At 39.1% G+C, this 18,831-nt stretch overlaps 1 protein-coding gene across 3 annotated transcripts in view; it reads left to right on the top strand.

The window, feature by feature from the left end:
• Nucleotides 1-18,831, top strand: part of LOC131471944 (mannosyl-oligosaccharide 1,2-alpha-mannosidase IA) — a 178,613-nt gene that overhangs the window by 143,808 nt on the left and 15,974 nt on the right. For all 3 annotated transcript variants that reach the window (XM_058648765.1, XM_058648764.1, XM_058648763.1), the window contains one exon: nt 18,019-18,113. In XM_058648765.1, coding sequence (XP_058504748.1) covers nt 18,019-18,113 — 95 coding nt within the window. The remainder of the gene's footprint in view (nt 1-18,018; nt 18,114-18,831) is intronic.

Raw genomic sequence — 18,831 nt, 5'->3', positions numbered from 1 at the left:
ATGTTCTATTTTAAGCTATCATCTTGACTGTTTAGATTTTATAAAAGTGACTGATCATTAGCATTACTAAAATATGTATGTATGTAAGTAACAAAAGAAGCAACCTTTGAATTTGTCAGTTTCCATAAATATCAGATTTATTGTTCTAAATTTCATTTGCAGACTGTTATAATAGCAGAAGGAGTTCTATGAGCTGAGATGATGATTGGGGTTTTCAGGTCCCTTAATTTGAGTCCATGAAAAGATTGATTCACCATAAAACTGTACATTCTTACTTACATTCTCACTCATCTCTCTCTCAAACACACACACACACACTGCATTGTGATGAGTATGCTGGTGCTTATTGACTGAGTCTGTAACTGGAGTTGGCAGGTGTCAATCAACATGTTAAATTGATGATAAATTCACTGGGCAGGAAGAAGGAGTCAACTGCTAAACTCGGGTCTCATACTGACATTTTTAGCCAGTCAACAGCCTGCTTCTTTCTACAGGAAACAGAGTCATCTGTTAGTATAAGATACGTAACCTATGGTCTAACCTTATCCATGTCAACATGAAAACAGCACAATATATGAAATTGAGGGAACTGGAAAAGGGAAGGGACAAGAGAAGGGGCCATATTTGTTTTGATGTCTTCACATTGCATAATCTACCCATAATGCTTTGGGACACACCATGGTGCCAGTGACCACTTCACTTCTGCTCCTCAATCCCTTCACCAAAAAAAGCCTGAATCTGCTTCTTCACTGAACTCGTGTTTCATTGAAGAACAGATTCTTTGAACTTTCTTCTTTTCTACACACACACTGAAATGTGTACCTGGCTATGCACCTGGTATGCATCACAATGGTTCACTGCAAATGGATCCAGTTGGAGCCAGTCAGCAGAGTCTCTGTAACTCCACTCACACTTACTGTAGCTTTAAAATGCATCTGCTGATTGAAGTTAAATACATTTATGTCTCTATCCTGATTACATTAATGTGGTCATGTGTCTCCATTGCTCCATAGTGCCAGGCGTGGGCTCCATGTTTGGTTTTGCTTAGCTTTTTGTCCTTTCTTTCTATTCCATATTCCAGAGAATGGAAACCAAGACTGATCCAAACTCAAGAGGCATTTTTTTCCATGTCAGAACCCAACTCCAGCCCAAAGCACTTAATGTAATTAGGTTATGTTACACTTATTCATTATAAGTTAGACTATCACATTAAAAAATATTGCAGTTGGGCTCAATTTATAATGATTACATTCATTAAAAAATGTGTTTATTTTCAGATTGGCATTTTTATTCCTGTATTATCAATTGAAGGTAGTAAGGGATGTTTTTGTTTAGAGTAGAAAAGGGGGGGGGGGGGGTATTAAAATAATGCATTTGAATTGTTTTACAGTGTTTGTTTGGTATGGTTTAAATGGACCAGACATAATTTTCCCCTTGTTTATTCATCATAAGTCATATCGTCATGGCAATATTCCATGTTGTTGCATATCACTCCTGAGCTCTCAGCAAGATTTTTAATGTGTGAAAGAATTTACTGCAAAGCTTGTTCCTTGTACATGTACAGACATGCTCTAAATTAAAAGTGAAAGATATCACCCCAACATGATCATTTAATTAACCTGTAATTACATCCCAGGAGACATTGTGATGCACCAGCCCTGTTCCTCCTGTCTCCACCTGCCTCCTTCACATCATTGACTCAAAGTGAATCCAGTACATGTCAATTCTCTGTGGTAATTCCACCACTCTTTCTGCTCCCCTTGAGCTCATTTCCAACCAATCCCTCTACTATCTTCCAAACTGTTTTTTGGAGACTGAGATTGGGCCAATTCCATCAAGCACGGCATTTCATTACAGCCAAGAATTGAACACATGGTGACCTTCACTCAGCTCTCATATCAGGTCAATGCTTCCTTTTTCTGTTCCTGGGAAGAGTTTCCTTTTTCTGTCAAAGCACTGGCACAATCAATGCCCTCATACTGACATCAATCATAGCCAATCAGGGCACTTGCTTTTAAAGTGACATGCTAATTTGGGCCTTAATGAACCTCATTGTGGCAAGATTCCGTCACCAGGTCTGTGATTGCATCAACCTGTGTAGCAACTCAGTGGGGAGTACATGTTGATTTGTCTGTCAGGCATTCACACTGAGAAAATGTCCTGACAGCTTCAAAGTGAGGAAGTTGGCTGAAGCCCATTGGGCACAGGGCTAGCATAGTAGGACTGGGCATGGTTTTCTTTTTGTGCCAAATATCTTCACATTCTGCCCACATTCTGCTTAAGGTATTGCACAGAGAGGTGGGACTTTATCTTGTTTTTTCTGCATTACTGGATGCCGTACAATCAGGCAGTTTAATGTTTAAACAAGGTGTACTTTACAGGAAGATCACATTTTGAATTATTGACTGATATGTGTTGTTTTCTTGAAATAACATGTCTGGTTCTCTAAGGAGATTACTTCAGTCTGTTGCCAATACAAAGCTACTTGTGTGTGGAAGTGGATTATTTCAGAAGCAGTAGTGTGACCAGTTAATCTGGAGTTTTGGAGAACTTTCAACAGGATATCATGGTCTTCAGAGGTTTTGTCCAATTGTCTTTTAGCTGAATCTCCATCTTGTGATTAAAACTATGAGATGCACTTAAAAGCACCATTAAATTAAGTGGCCATTGAATTAAGACTGTTTAATGGAATTAAGTATAGCTTTGGGTGTTGTCTCTGAAAAATCAATATTATACATGGAAAAACATTTTTCCATGGTCATAAAGAGACATTCAAAGAATGTAATTATATGGTTAAGTGGTAAAAGAAAGATAAAACATATTGCTGGCTTCAAAGTAACCAAAATGTATTATTCTATGGTAATATGAAAGTCAAGTCAAGTATATGCAATATAAAGTTCCTTAAAGTTGTACTTGCTCCTTGCCTTGTTGGCCTTATAATGTTGGCCCTCTAAAAACTAAAAATGGGTAAGTAGTTTTAAGGGGATTAGTAAACGTAACATAATAATCCCTGCTGTGAGAAAATAAGAAAGAAAGAACTAAATTGAACTTCAAAGCCACTGATGCATAATAGGTGCAATATAAAGCTTACAAAGCATCTACGAATATAAGAATGGGAAATGTAAGAAAAAGCGTTTGTTTTTATTTAATTGAGCCAAAGTTGTTGAGCTGTGCACTCGTGCAGACACTTGGACGACTGTAACTGCAATCTGCATGTGAAAACTGCTTTTTGTCACAGCACATTGCACTGAATCTAAAAGTCCTATGTTTTTATACGCTGACCTTTTAAGTGTGATTGAACACTAAAGATGTTTTTAATGTCTGTCTGTTAAATGGGATGTTTGATGGAAAATTGGTAGTTCAGTTGTCTAGGAAGTCATATTAGGACATATGAGGATAAACAAAGACAGAAAAGAAGAAAAGAAAAAATGACAAATGGCCCTGTTGATGGTTTGCAGCTGTCAAGCAGGTAGCTGCCCTCACAATGTGACACATCCTCCACCTCAAGCTTCAAGCTAGGGGACTAGAGAAGCTGCCAGCATCCACTGTTCTTTGCACATACCTGTACAAAGACAATTCGGCTTTTCTCACATGCCACTGTGGTTTTGAATAAGTTGTAGCAGTCCTAGGTGCTGCTGAAAAGAAAGAAATTAAAAAGAAAAAGATGTGCTTCCAGTATGGATGTTACTGTGGCAGGAGTGACAGCATGCCTTCCTAGGAGACACCTTGGCTCCGTTATTGTCACCACTGTGAATACAGCATGTCCCTGAAGCCCTCTGAATTTAATCCAAGCTGACCAGGACACGGCTCTCTAAGGCTTGATAGGGACAGCAGGCTTATTCAGGGTGACAGAACCTGTGACTCGTCCAACAAAGTCTGGGTGCCCTCCCTGAGCTCGGTCATTAATGAATGGCACTCAGCATGAAGCACTCTCTTGATTACAGCTGGCTTAGGCTTGGATAAGTGAAATAACCACACCAAGATGACTTTCACCAAGTACTCATTTGTCCAGATAGGTCACCCCAAAGAATATAAGCAAATCTATGCTTGAACAACCCTTTATTGCGCTGAGTGCAGCTGCACACCCGTCTGTGCAGGATTTGCCCTGTTGTTACAAATCAGCAAACAAGTGGTAATGTAGCTCTGTGTTAAGCGGATTGTTTTTCACGCATCAATAAAATAACTTTTAAACATCCGAGTCCCGACCTAGGGCCAACCACTGATCCGCATAACAGCACTGGCACTCAGATGAGACACGTCCACACACCAACTAACATGCACACACATAGGTGACTGAAGTCAGACTCTGTGTAGACTGACTATCTACAAAAAAAAATAAGAACTGGGATTTCTCCTCTTGGACTGGCAGCAAGGTGGAATTGTTGGCACTCACTGTTGGTCAGCTCATGACTGATAATATCCAGGAAGCTAATGTGTCCCTTTTTTTTACTGCGTATGTTTTTGCCATCAACCAGAGTTTTCAAAATAAAATGAGCAGAAAGTCTCCATCTTATAATTCAAAACCTCCAGGGTGGTGTAAACAGCCCCCTGCAAGCATTTAAGCCAAAGCTACTTCTGTACTTCTGTACTGTAAATTTTAAACAAAACTTCAGCGTGATCTACGTCCAGAAGAGCCTTTCAGCTCTGTATCAGAGGTAATCTGATAATCTGACAAAACAAATAAAATCAAATTCTTCATGAATGCTCTGTTTCTGTAGGCCATTGTCCTGGTGTGCTGAAATCTCATGCAGCCTTGAGTGTGTGAATCTTTTTTTTATATGATGGTGGTAGAGTGGGCTGGGCTCACCAATGGATCACAGTTAGAAGTATAGAACCAAGAAGAATGTGACACGTTCTGGGTGTTTTCAACAGCCTGGACCTGAATCAGCAGTACACAGTATTAATATCATCTCCCTACCTGTTGATTATCTAACCAGCGAACCACTGTCACCATTAAATGTGCCATAGGAGTGGGGTGCTGGGGTAGGGCCAATCTCTGTGTGGAGGACAGTATACTCGAGCACAGCTGCACATCTTTGAGTCTGGTTCAGTCAGAGATTTCTTCCTGTCAAAAGGGAGTTTTTTTCTCTCCTGGAGATAATGTATGTTGTGATTTGGGGCTATACAAATAAAATTAAATTGAACGCACTACAGTAGAGCACATCACACTATATCTGTTAACAAACATGACAAAAAGGCAACGCATAAAAGGCGACACATTGAAAACTTTTGGGCGTACCTAAATTTGGTGCTGGTGCACCCACCTAATGAAACCACTGCAAAAAGTTAGTCTGGAGCCCTGCAGATTTTACGGGATACATACCACTCAAGCATGGCTTTCTGAACAGTTTGGCAGTCGTCCATTTGTTGTGTTGTGCCAACCGTTGCTCTGCTCTCTGTTTACTTCTCCTCTTATCCTCTTCCTTGTCATACCTGGGGTTTTGCAGGGCATAAAACTTAGTGGACTTTAGTGGACAGATATATTGAACATACTGAACTTCTGGCCATGTTGTCTTACTGTTGACAACAACAACAATGTTGGACCTTACTCCACCACTTGTTAGATGTGATTAGAATTGAGAATGTTACAGGTTGCGTTACATTGGCAAGTATTTTTCCTTGTTTCAACATAGTTTTGTTTCATGTACTGTATGTCATTTACTGACTTAGCCCCTAATGTTCAATTCACAGAAAAGCAAAACCATAATTTATACATCCCTGCTTTCTCAGTCATGCAAATGTTTCCTGTCCGTCTTTCTTTCCCTTATTCGTGTTCCTCTTCCACATCACTGTCTCTCTTCCTGTACTTGGTGGGCAGTAACATTAAATTAGCATCAAAGGCTAGATGCAATGCAATATCTATGAGCTGGGTACATTTGTGGCATGACAGGGATGCCTCAGATGACCCTGGGACCTCGCACATTGAGGGGTCCAGTTAGTATGAGATACCATTGCTGTTGAAAAAATATTCAGCCAACCTCTCCAGTCCAGACCCAGAGTGACATTCCAGTTCTTGTGAAAACTCCAAATACTCCTCTGAAGAGGTAGTGTTAGAGTGACTCATGGTTAGTTATATTGTTGGGCATGACTAAAACTGCCTTTCTTTCAGCTGTTGCCGTCCAATTTCTTTTTGTAGTTAGTGGTCTGACTACTGTTTCATCAGACTGTCCAACAGCCTGAGGAAAATGTGAACTGAATCATATTGGCACACTGCAGTAGAAATGGCTAAGGGCCAGTAACCACAATTTTACTCGTGCTAATCTTAGGTGGAAAAGCTTAGAACCTGGCTTTGCTCTGGCATTGCCATGGGCTCACACAATCAGTGCAGCACCAATGTTACCAGGACTAACTGTTTACACTCATTCAGCCAGTACATGTCCACATTTCCCACTCCTAGAAGCTAATCAGAGATGTAACAATAACATTTATTATCACAATTATAATGACCAAGATCATTATTGTTTTCCCTATTGTTATTGTATTGCTGAAAATTGAGCCCAAAAACTAAAGTAAATATAGAGGAGTCTTGTTTCAGGTTGACAGTATTCTGGTGCTGAAATACTCAAAACAAATTCAAACGACAAACGACATTCAGGTTTTACAAACCTGAATGTCGTTGAATAAACTATGGGATATGATATTATGTGTAGTTGCTGAAAAGTCTGCAGACACATAACATAAAAGCACAACAATAACGTGTAGCACTTTTACTTCACTTTATAGTGTATTACTGACAAGGCTTTAGCAAGTCAAATATGATCCAACAGCAGTTTTACTTCTGCAGACATGGTGACCACCTTTCCACTGCTGTGGAATACCAAATTCTATAATTCTATACAGCTGGAACTGAGAACAAACAAGTAGCTTAACTAAGTCAAACACATACTATGAAATCACACTTTGTGAACGTCTCCCAGTCTGTACCCAGAATGTTCACTGAAGCATCAATGGCAGGTTCTTTCTCATGAAAACAAGCATTTCTGCTCGTTAAGACATGAGTCTGTTTCTTTTCTCATCCACAATGTTGGAGACTGTGCTAAATGGTCTCTCACTCTCTACACTAGTGTTGCATCACACTGTTGGCTAGAAGTTTTCCCATCTTCACAATGCGTCCGCCAAAGTCAGCTGCTTCACCATCTTCTCCTTTTGTTTTTTTCAACAAACTCGACATGCTCTTTAGCATGGACCCTTTGGAGGAGCTTGATTAGTTCATAGTGTTGTATGTTGTGGTGTTACCACCACCTCGTAACATTTACCTTGCAGATATTGCAGTAGTACCCAGCAAACTAGTTGGCATAGCAAGAGTAAAATACTTCTGAACACAGTTTTTTCACTCACCCCATGTGTATGACGCATGACATAGCAAGACGTAGTGTTACACTTGCAAATGTAGAATTGAAGTTAATAGATCGGCATCATAGATTTGTGCCATTATCTGATACCCAATCCGGCTATTCAGTCAACATTGGAGCCGATATTAATAACAGATCGGTGCATCTCTAGTTTTTAATGATAATGCTAATGCCAACTAATGGCAATGTTTACATAATTAAACCCTTCCATCCATAGCAAGCATAATGTAGAAAGGATGCAGTAGTGGAAAAATATCGGGTATTCCTTGTGGATGACAAACTGAAAACTTTGAGCAGTCTGGCATAGTAGTTTAATTATAAAATTTAAGCTGGTTTGCTAATATGACCTTTCTGTTTTGGCTGATGAGTGCTACTGTAGTTATTGCCTGAATCCTGCACCTGGGCCTTTTGGCAGGAGTCAAGCCATTCTCTTCAGCTTTACTAACATTATTTTGCCTTCAAGCTGATGAAGCACATCCAACCCCAAACAACAATCCTCTTTACTGTCGAGCTGTGTCTCGACCCAAGTTGGGAATTGTGTTGATATGTGCCATTGAGAAGACAGAGGAGTGGCACTAGGATGGATGTGACCTACCACTGAGAAAATGAGTGGAATCACAACATTTTCCACCCAGCTGACACCCAAGACAGATTGAGCTAGCAAACACTGCAGCACAGTTCCAGCCAAAGCCATGGCAACAGCATCCACACGGAAACAGGAAGCCTGCAAAGCCTATCAACAAGGAGAAAGCACTGCCATCTAAGTAGGTCCCTGAGGTAGACTCATAGAGGATGATAGCCTAACAAATGGAGGTTGGTGCAGAAAGAAGGCTCCCTCATCACGCTTATGGAAGATTGAGAGGAATATAACACCATATGCTTTATATCCTAAGGGGCTGATTCCATATGGGCTTCAACAACTATCATTTTAGATCACAGCCAAAATGGCATGTCATGAGCAACACCTCTGCAGTGTTATTAAACAGAAGCTGACTCAAGCTCAAAGGCATGTCAATGGTGAATGTGTTTTTAGAGTTTACACATTATAAAGGAGCTGCCTCAATGGAATTCTAAATTCACCCGATTTTCACTTCTGTTACTGTATTTCTGAAGTGTACCCACTGGAAATGTGGGGTTTCACTTAACTGATCACCTGCATAACAGCAACCTCACAACTGATAAAAGATTCAGTGTCTCACTCAAGTATGTTCTGCATGCACCTGACCTCAGGCCCTGTTAGTGAATGATAGTCTTACTTCCTCACACTCATTGAACAAGCTCATTGACTCAAGAGCTGAGTTGATTGTTCAATATGTGATTTAATAAAATTGACAAAGCACAGCATAAATTCAGGATCATCGTCAGTCCAAAAATTCACTCTGGAGTTCACCTTATTTTTCTCACCGCTGTCTTCGTCTTCTATATCTTGGCTTCTACAATTATTTCCTGGTCAAAGCCTGGGACAGGAAGAGATTGGCATCTGAAGAAGAAAACTGAGCATGTGGATATGTTTACTTTTCTTCATTTTAACCACGTATAAACTCACTCACACACACACTCACAAGCACCTGAGTGACACACATTTTACAGACTGCAATCTCTTGGCAGTTGACATTTCCAGGCACAGCAGCAACAACAATGTATTATATTTACATCTGTTTGAAAGTTAATTTGAACTGTGGGGAAGCATTCAAAGAATCTATCAACAGTTTCAGTTAAGATAAACACTGACAGCTGCTGTACCAGTGCTGCTTAACTATGAGCAGTTTTGTGTTTGTTTATTGGTTTTGGTTTTTAATAAACAAGAAAAAACTGTAAAACCTTAACAAGACATGTGGACGGAAAAGTAGACGGTGTTGGTATATCAAGCTTCAAAATAGTTTTCACCGGCATCGCGCTGAGCTGCTGTCTCTGGCATGTGGTGTGTGTGTGTGTGTGTGTAAGAAAGATGGTGCACTTTGTTTATTTCACTAGAGAGCATTGCAACTGCAAAAACAAAAGTAAAACAAGTTCCGCTACAAATCCTCAAAATAACCCTAAACATAAGTGGTAGAGTCAACTCTTAGCCTGCTTAATCTAGAGACAGGGCATGTTGCTCACCCTGAGAGCTCAGCTCTGCTGAATCAATGAAATGGAAACACTTATTGCAGTTCAAGCAGTTGTTTGCAATATGTTTATTGTGATGACAGTAAATTCAGAATATCTCGTACACCCCTATTATTATATTCTCATCTCATATTCTCAATAGTTCCATTGGAGACTGTACCTTGTGACAACAGCCGCATCAAGAGGAATCTAGTTTGACCTTGTATGCTTTTAATTGTAAACTTGTTTTTTTAATACAGAGTATATTATATTATAGCTACCTTGTCATGATAAGAAATGAGCTGATGCCTTTGCTCCCACCCTGTTTGGAGTATCAGTTTTCAAGGAAATGCAGTGAAATGTCATGGCTCTGACTGGCTCTTATCTAGGCTGTTTTTAGGACGATACATCACCAAAATATTTGTCAATAACTGTGTGTACTTTTTGGGCTGACATGCATGACAGCACAAGTATGCTCTGCCCACACCATTGCACCTATTCACTGCCTTTCGACTCAGTCAGCTGCTTGACAGCACAATGACCTCCTGCAGAAGCAGCGATCAAGAATTTTACACTTCTGACATAAATCTTTGAAAGTGTGTCATATGGCATCATGATTTACAGCTGAGACATATACATAAAGAGGATATAAACACAGTCTCAGACAAACATCTGTCTTTCTATTTGGCTTTCACAGACACATGGCATCACAGTAGCCATATCCCTCACTGTGTTGAGTCTTTGATGAGGCCAGCGATGCTTTGAAGCCTGGCTCTGCTAGAAACACTTTAATAATCACCAAGGGGAAACTGGGTCAGGTTACACACTCAATTTTAGAACTGAAGAAATAGAGTAGAGAAGAATAAAGTACTTTTTGTATTGTATGCATTTGTTACATAATGCTTTACTCCTTTACTGTTTTGTAAAGGAAGAAAACATCATTTCAAGCTATAGCTCATATTATCAATTATTCAGGCAAGATATCTATATAAATAGACATTGAAAAACCGTATCAGGTTTATTTTGCTCAGCCAGAGACACACAAACTCTATCCCTGGGGTCACATTTACTGACACAATACATCCCATAGCCCATCACCTCACCTCAGTTCAATGACTACCAACCCTAACCAAAACATTATTCTATACTGTAATATTTAGTCCCTTGTAGAGTGTAGTGTAGAGTAGTGGATCCAAATAGGACATGGGTCAGCTGAACTCTTCACTTTCTACAATAGACAGCAGCTAGTAGTCAAGGCATATGAATTTAATTATTTAGGTCATATTTATTTTGGTTTGTCACTGTCCTTACTGTAGGGTAAGTTGTTTTCATTGCAGTACCTCTTTACCGACAGCTGAGTGAGTAATTGTGTTGCCAAACTGTCCTGTTCACTCTCTCTCTGGCTTAGCGCTAACTTTAGAAACTCAATGCACCCCTTTGACCTTTGAACGTCTTAAAAAGGTTGTGTTAAAATGATTTGGCTGCTTTGAGGGATTTCCTTGGAACTCCCTTTCAAATTGCAAATGTATCATCGATTTCAGGCACTTGGTAGAACCGATAGACTGGTGAAGTCATTTTTCACCTGGATTGTTGTTTCTCATCTGATCACCTCTTAAGAATGTACTCTTAACACGGTTGCCAACTCCCTACTTTCCAAACTCAGGCCATAAAATTAGAAGTACTTTCAAGTCTGTAAATGAATTTCAATGATCACATAGCCTGCCCTCCAGCACCTCCCTTAGGACCAACTTGTTTTGTATGATGAGTATATTTCGACATGAGGTAACTAACAAACATTGCAGGCTCTGAGAGAAGAAGTTAAGATCCTGTTGATGTTAATTATCCACACTGCCCTGCAATGTCTCAGCCATTTGTATGTAACTGACAGACAGTGTCAGACAGTTTTCCTGTCATAGACTTCAACAAGATCTCTCATTTCCAGCAGTATCTTGGGGAGTAGTGTCTGACTGTGCCCACACAGGCTTTTACCTGTTAGCTCTTCTGTCTGGCTGAGTAGGCCAGGAGGTGCCTGCTGTCCTCCCACACAAGGCCTGGGAAACTCAGCTATGACCCTAATGAGAAATGGACCTGACATCATCTCTAACCACTGCTTCTCTCAACACCCCATCAGCCTCACCTTTTTCTTCCTGTTTTTCTCCCTCATTTATGATGTCAATCGTAAATTAAAGTTAAATTATTGATGGAGCACTGGGTCTGTATGATCTGTTGAGACTGGGAGGACTGATCATATATGACATCTACCGGCGTATTAACAGGTGTAACGCTGTTGCTATGTGACAGGAAAGCTCTTATTGTTGGTGCGTGGAGCATTGTGTATGGCACCAGTGTAGCTGATTGTGCCAACATTGTTATCCTTCAAGGTGTGAATACAATGACTCACAGTGATTTGACGTGACAGAGAGCTCACAGAAGGCTCCAGAAACATGTCCGGGGGCTCCATGTATCTTTCTTAACAGCTTATCAATGTTGGTATTAACTCTTACCTCTGGATCTCATGTCATGTAGGTCATGGTTTTGCAAAAACATTGTACTCAACAATTAGTTTTAAATGGAAAAATAACTGTCTGATTTCCCAAAGAATACTGAAGCATACACTGCCACTTGGTGGCTATGCAGTAATATGCAAATATAATTGATTTCAGGAGGTATTCCAAGAAATTACAGAACTTACTGTGAGTTACACTCTTGACACAGGAGTTGAAATCTTGAAATGATGATGAAAAGTTTAAAGCACATAAAGATCTTGGGTACTCGTAACTCTATGCTGCATGCATTTCTCCCAAAATAAATGATGCTTCAGGTATCAGGGGGTTTAAAGAGTGTAAAATTCGACAACATATAGCTGCCTGCTGTTGTGCATACATTTACTCCTATTTGGGCTGATATTCGTTGGACTCCTGGGTCAAAAAGACATGAATGTAAAATGATTTAACTGTGGAATCTCTGCTTAATATCCTAGAAAAAAGGGTGAATTTCAAAGATTTTCCTTTGGTGTAAATCATGCAATTCTTTGTGGTTTAACCAGATTAAAGTGATTCATGATATTTACAAGTACATTACTGGTTAAATCTAAAAAGAAAGAAAAAAAACAACAACATCAAGCATAATTATTATGCAAAAACATATCATCTTATAGTTATTAGTTTAGTTGCTTTGCGAAGAACAGAATCATTCCTCTTGCCCTTGACGCTGGCATATTTTAAATGTTTTAGGAAGAAAACCGGTTGGGTAAAATTATGTTAATTAGGTGAAATTGAGAATGAGTCACAGTTTCTTCTGTATTTTGCTCATTGTGATGAATTAAGAACACCTATCTGGAAATATTGCAGTGCAGTAATCATGACAGTATAGAACAGTACATATCTATAAATTTGTCTGAAACATCAGCAAGGGTTTTTTTTATTAAGTGGTATTTGTAATATGTGTTGTAATAACAATAACATGATGATGATTGTTATTATTATTATTGTTGTGATTATAATAATATACAATCAATCAGTTAATCCAATTAGATTGTAACTGAGACATCCCTGTAACAAAAATACTGTGTTTATGATAATCAGTCAACCACACGGAATCCTTAATGCACCCTTAACCCTAATTCCTGACTTTTGTGAACACACAGGGCAGATATAATGATGTACTATCTTACTCATAATAATTAGGCTGTGGGTAACAGCAGGAGTTGTGCCATGATACACAGAGTATATACTGTAGATACTAAAATAGTATGATTGACTGTAACTGTAACTGCTTTATTAAACACTACAGCAGAAGTCAGCAAACTGTGAAATCATTTGTATAAGGCCTGTTAAGCAAGTCATAGGGAGGAGTAGAAAATAGGTGGGTGGCTCATGTACTTGAGAGAGGTTCTCTTAATCTGATGAACATTGCTAACACTATACTGTAACTTTAATGTGGACTCATTTACAGTAGAGCTGCTCCAGTCCAGTGAGAACTTGATTGAACTTCTACTACTTGTTTGTTTTCTAACTTACTGATTTTACCGCTGTGGTTCATTTTCAGAGAAGTCCTCATGTCTATTTCATTGGATCCGTTTTCACAAGTTCCCCAACTATCTCTCAGGCAGTGGTTTGCTGTATAAATTATGCAGACTGATGTCAGGCACGAGTGGCTGATTTAGGCATCCACGCTTACTCAGCCAGCTTTGCCACGTGAGATGTTGAAAAGTGTTGCAGGCAGAAAATGACAGCTTAGAGGAATGAAAGAGCAGAACACCGAGATGAAATCACTGCCACAGATGACAATCATAATAAAATGAAAACAAAAGACATTGCAGGCTGTCATTGTTGACCTTGAATATGTATGAATGTGAATATTACACACCACTAATGGTGTTATATTGAAATGCAAAGATGTTCATGGTGCTGAGATTCAGACTTGAATCATAGTAGAGTGATGGCGCTGTGACCTGAGCACTCTTCTGCTCACACCAGCAGTTTGTGAAATGAAGAATAAAATCAATGTGCAAGAGAAGTTCTACTCCTGCCAGTCTTGTCAGATCCAGCTGCTTGACAGAGCCCATTTTGAGATGAAGGATGCAGCATACAAATATGTTAGTGTTTCATGGTGGAAAAATCTTCCACGCCAACAGCATACTGTATGCAGACCACAGTTCAAACTATCATTTATTTTAAGGTTCTGTGATCTTTGTTCAGAGAAAGAAGCACAATGAGAAAAGACAAACTTTAAATGCAATTGGGTTTTTAGGAGAATATTTAATTACATTTTAAAACCTTGCAACCAAAGATTTAGAATATTAGGCTTGACATTAAATTAATTATTGTTTCTTTGTTTCTAGAATCAAAATTGCTTAGTGAATAGCTGTGGCAAAGTTATTCTTCAAAGTCAACTCTTTTGGTTATCAATCTTTACATCATTTTTTTTCATGCACAGATGTTCAGATGATCCCCCTTTGGTTGATTAAGTCAATCAAAGGGGGCAATTACAGACATTAACATGGGCTTTAGTAGGCTGTAAATAACATTGTAACAAACAATGAAATACATTGTTGACACTTTATTCAACAATGAAAACAGTCTGTGGTCTTCATGAACACAAATTATTAAATATTTCTATGATGTTTCCTTTATCTGTAAGGACATTATACAGCAGCAGCAGCTCAGGGTGCGGGTGGAGACAAATAGCATTTATCACATCAAATTGCTGTTTTTTTTGAGCAGTAGAAATCACTGAATTCTGTGTGTGGTTTCAGTCATCTCACTTTACTAACACAATATTGCTGTTGCCTTTGTCTGTAATGACAAATCAAATCACTTCCTGTGTGCGGTTTGGGAATGTTGCCAGGTGACACGAGATCTAAACACTGCCATAATGAGAGACACAGTTGTGTGGAGCTGATAGACTTAATCAGCATTGTGTGAAGTCATTTGACAAGTTTGCTTAACGGTAAAATTGGCACACTGCTTTAACCAGTGTAGCACAGAAATACTGCAAATGTGGCTCTTTGTTTAGAGTGATGGCACAAAATATCAAAGGTAGAAAAGATAAGTTTGCAGCCCTGTGGTCTAAAGAAGATGCCTTTATTTCTTCTCAGCCAGTGAACATCAGAAGCTTCACAGCAAGTTTTTAGATTAGGCTGTTTATGAAACACAAAAATAAAAGAGCTTGCATGAAATAACCGTCTCTGTGTCTTATCCAGACAACATTATGCATTTCCTCTTCACGTGATTTGGACCCACAATCAAGAAAACCACATGCATGTCGTTTGAAGTGGTGATAAAATGTGCCTTCGTGTTATCCATTACAATCTCCAGGCCTCACAATAAATAAAGAGCCTCTCAATAAAAGCCCACATTTTCACTCACAATCATTGACACAATCAGGAGTTTGTGTAGCTGATGAAGTTCTTTGCTGGCTGCTAAAAAAATATACCATCAACCAGTCAGACAGTCCTTTATTTGCAGCATTACATTTTCACTGTCCCTGCAAATGAGAAAAAGAAAGTGAAACCAAGTGCGCTTGGCTTCCTTTGTATGATTAAGTTGTGGCTGCGATTCATGCCAATCTTGTGATATTCTACTTTCTCACCATCGAAATATGCAATGAGAAATAAGTGTTTGCCTGAATTCTTTTTAGTGTGACATACTATGTAGACTCTTAAGCATTTGGACAGTTACAGTTTTAAATTTAAAACTAATAAGGTTAGGGTTACTTGTTAACATGCCAAGTCTTATCTTTAATTGAACACTCTTTACGTTAAAAACACAAACATTCGGAAGCTGACTAAGGATTGAGAGCTGTGTCTGTCAATATAATGTGTAATAAGAATGAGAATTTAATGAGCAGGCATGAAAGTAAATAAAGATAATAATAAGGCCCAAAAAGCATGTCAGAGTGATATGATAAGTAGATGGTTTGCTAAAGTCACCACCTGGGTGCATCACAATGAAGCAGGTACGTAAAGGGAAACCTAGACAATAGCAAATAAGCTGTCAGTCAGACTGTGCTGTGTTCCACTCAATGCAGTGATCAGACTGCAGCCACAACAAGCTGACAAGCCAAGATACAAAGGTTTTTGAGGTAAGCAGAAGTGGCAGGCCAAGAAAAGTTTCTCAGAGAATCTCTCTCTCTCTCTCTCTGCCGGCCTCTGATGTTGTTTACTATGAGAGAGAGGACTACACACCTGACGCATGTGATGGAAAAGCCATTTGTGTCCAGTCCCTACTCTGTCGTCTCATTGAGAATTTCAACTGAAAGAGGAGAAAGGGACCTGTGGGCCGTCACATCACATCAGTGCTGTGTGCTTGTTGCACAATTAGACAGTTAGAGAAAGTTTACACAATGTCTGGCTGTTTGGATGAGGAGGGTGCAAACACAGTGTATATTAAGTCTAATTACTGTAGCACTTCAGTAATGAAGTTGCGGTGCTGGAGGAGGCTCTCTGGTGACAATGCTGTTGGTCTGTGGTGCTGCACAAAGACAGATTTATGAACATGGCCTTTGAGTTAGCTTGTGCGCGGCACACAGTAAATCATAGAGTAGATGCCAACCAAAGGGGTTTAACTATTATTAATCATGTAACTTATTTAAAAGTAAACAAGAATGAACGAGTGAAATATAAACTGCTGCCTCTCAGGTGTCTTTTAGATAGTGTAGGTGTTGCCTTTGCAATTTATCTCCTGTTTTTAAACGTGCATGTACCACAGTGCATTTCTCTAGAGATTTCTAAATATGCAATCTGAGGTGCATGCAAGTGTTCTGAAACCAACTGTAACCAGTTTGGCCCAGTTATTAACACAGCAAACTGTTTGAGGAGCAGAGCAACACAAAGTCCATGGAAAAAATGAAGGTACCTAGAAACTGCTTTGCGCCCATTTTCTCCAATTTACTGCAAAATTGTATTCTCCGAGTCATAACTGGGTTCAGTGTGACATACAGTTTCTGAGAACATAGGCTACTTTCAGATTACCAGGCCAAAGTGACTTGTGTCTGATTTCTTTTTTCCTTTGATGCGACAGTATGTGGTCTGAGATTAAATACACTATATATCTGATACGTGGCAATGCAACATGAGTGAGAACAGTCGCATCAGAATCCATGCATTTGTTGCATAGATGGTTGTAGCAGATCAAGTGTTTTTTCTTCTTACCTATCTGCTGCCGAGTGCTCTCACAAATGTAACATTAATTTTGGTTGTTGATGATGAAGCAGGCAAAAAGGTATTTGCACATAGGGCAGTCAGGAGATGCTGCAAGACTTTGAATGTGAACCATCAAATCTGATTGCAAGAAACTAATTCAGCTTAACTGTAATGGTAAAAAAAACAGTCTTGGTTGAAAAGTTCTACTTAACTATTAACTTCTCTATTTTTTCTATTATCTCCCTCAATTATCTGTTGAGTCACTGCTCTACATTGGTGCCCAACTCACATTCTGCCTTTGTTCTGATTTGTTTTTGTCTAGACATCCTTCCCTCTGTTGTAGCACATCTGTCTCGTCTGTCACTTCTCTGCTCCATCTCGTCCCCAAGGCTTTCTGTCGTATGAATGTCACCTTTTCCTCTCGCCTCTGCATTACTACCTTCACCCTTTACGCCTCAGATGTCTCTTTTAAGTTTTCAGTATCTTCCTTCAGAGTAGTACATTTTTCCCAAACATTGTTCCCACTGGCTAAAGACAATATAGGAAGTGATACACCAGCTCATAAGATGATGCACCAACTTTAGCCCAGCCTTTAGGATGTTGTTGAAGATTGACAGGAAGATCATTTTTAAATGGACTCTTGTAGATGACATCCATGAGATTGCCTTAATCCTGTTGGAGCTCAGTTGGAGCAAGCATTTGGTTTCATATAATTAGCTATTGATGGAGAACTGGAGGAAAAGTGTGCAGGGCCTCTAAATCCTAACCAAGCACAGTGATTATTAGTGCTATAAGCACTAGACAGGACATGCTGCTTTTATTTCCTCTATGTAAAATACACATTTGTAATGACTTTTGTTTCACAGTGTCAATGTGTTTTTTGTGTTACTGGTTTGTCAGGTTTAAAAGTTGCCGCCTTCTGTATTTCTTTTCCAGGTGTTTAAGAGTAAAGCAATGGAGCTGGGAGAGAAGCTGCTGCCTGCCTTCAACACACCGACAGGGATTCCCAGAGGAGTCATCAACCTGGGGAGGTAAGTCTCAGCACCAGCCTTCACCTCCAACTGTCCTCCTCCATCCTTGATAAAAGATGATCTGCTTGACAGGCATTTATCAGTGAACAATACTGATTTTTATCCTGTTTACCAACTAGGTTAAGATATTTTCTTCAAAAATGTTGAACATACTTGACAGGCAACTTGACTTTATAATACCAATGACATTTGGATATGAATTCATATCTTCATAAACACTTTGGAGGATCATATGAATAATATGTGCATGTTTTTAAATTCATATTGTACATTATTATTATTATTATTATTATTATTATTATTAATAATAAATGTTCTCTGTATATACAGTATGTGTCTTGAACCCTTATTAAGGGCAGACAACAGCACTGTCAGTGAATGTCACAGTCAAATGAACATTGTCAGTTTACAAACCCACGCTGCAACTTTGCTTGATCTTTCTTACCATTTTACAAAAAAACAGCTCGTGTGACGACGAGACTGGATTTAAAGTATCACAGTCATTCAACCATGTTTGAAAACTAATGTTCTCAGACAAAGTTTTTTCTTCCAATGTCTGCATGTTTATAAGATATGAGCTCAACACTAAATCCTCATCTTCCTTTCATTTCCTAATCTTATACATTTCTTGGCACTTCTGCCATCCACCTGTTACCAATTAACCCGCCCAGAAAAGTGGACAGCTGCTGGCAGATTTAATTACCTTATTCTGCAGTTA

Source organism: Solea solea, chromosome 13, assembly GCF_958295425.1.
Source record: "Solea solea chromosome 13, fSolSol10.1, whole genome shotgun sequence".
NCBI classification, from domain to species: Eukaryota; Metazoa; Chordata; class Actinopteri; order Pleuronectiformes; family Soleidae; genus Solea; species Solea solea.
This window is presented reverse-complemented; position numbering and strand designations above follow the sequence as displayed.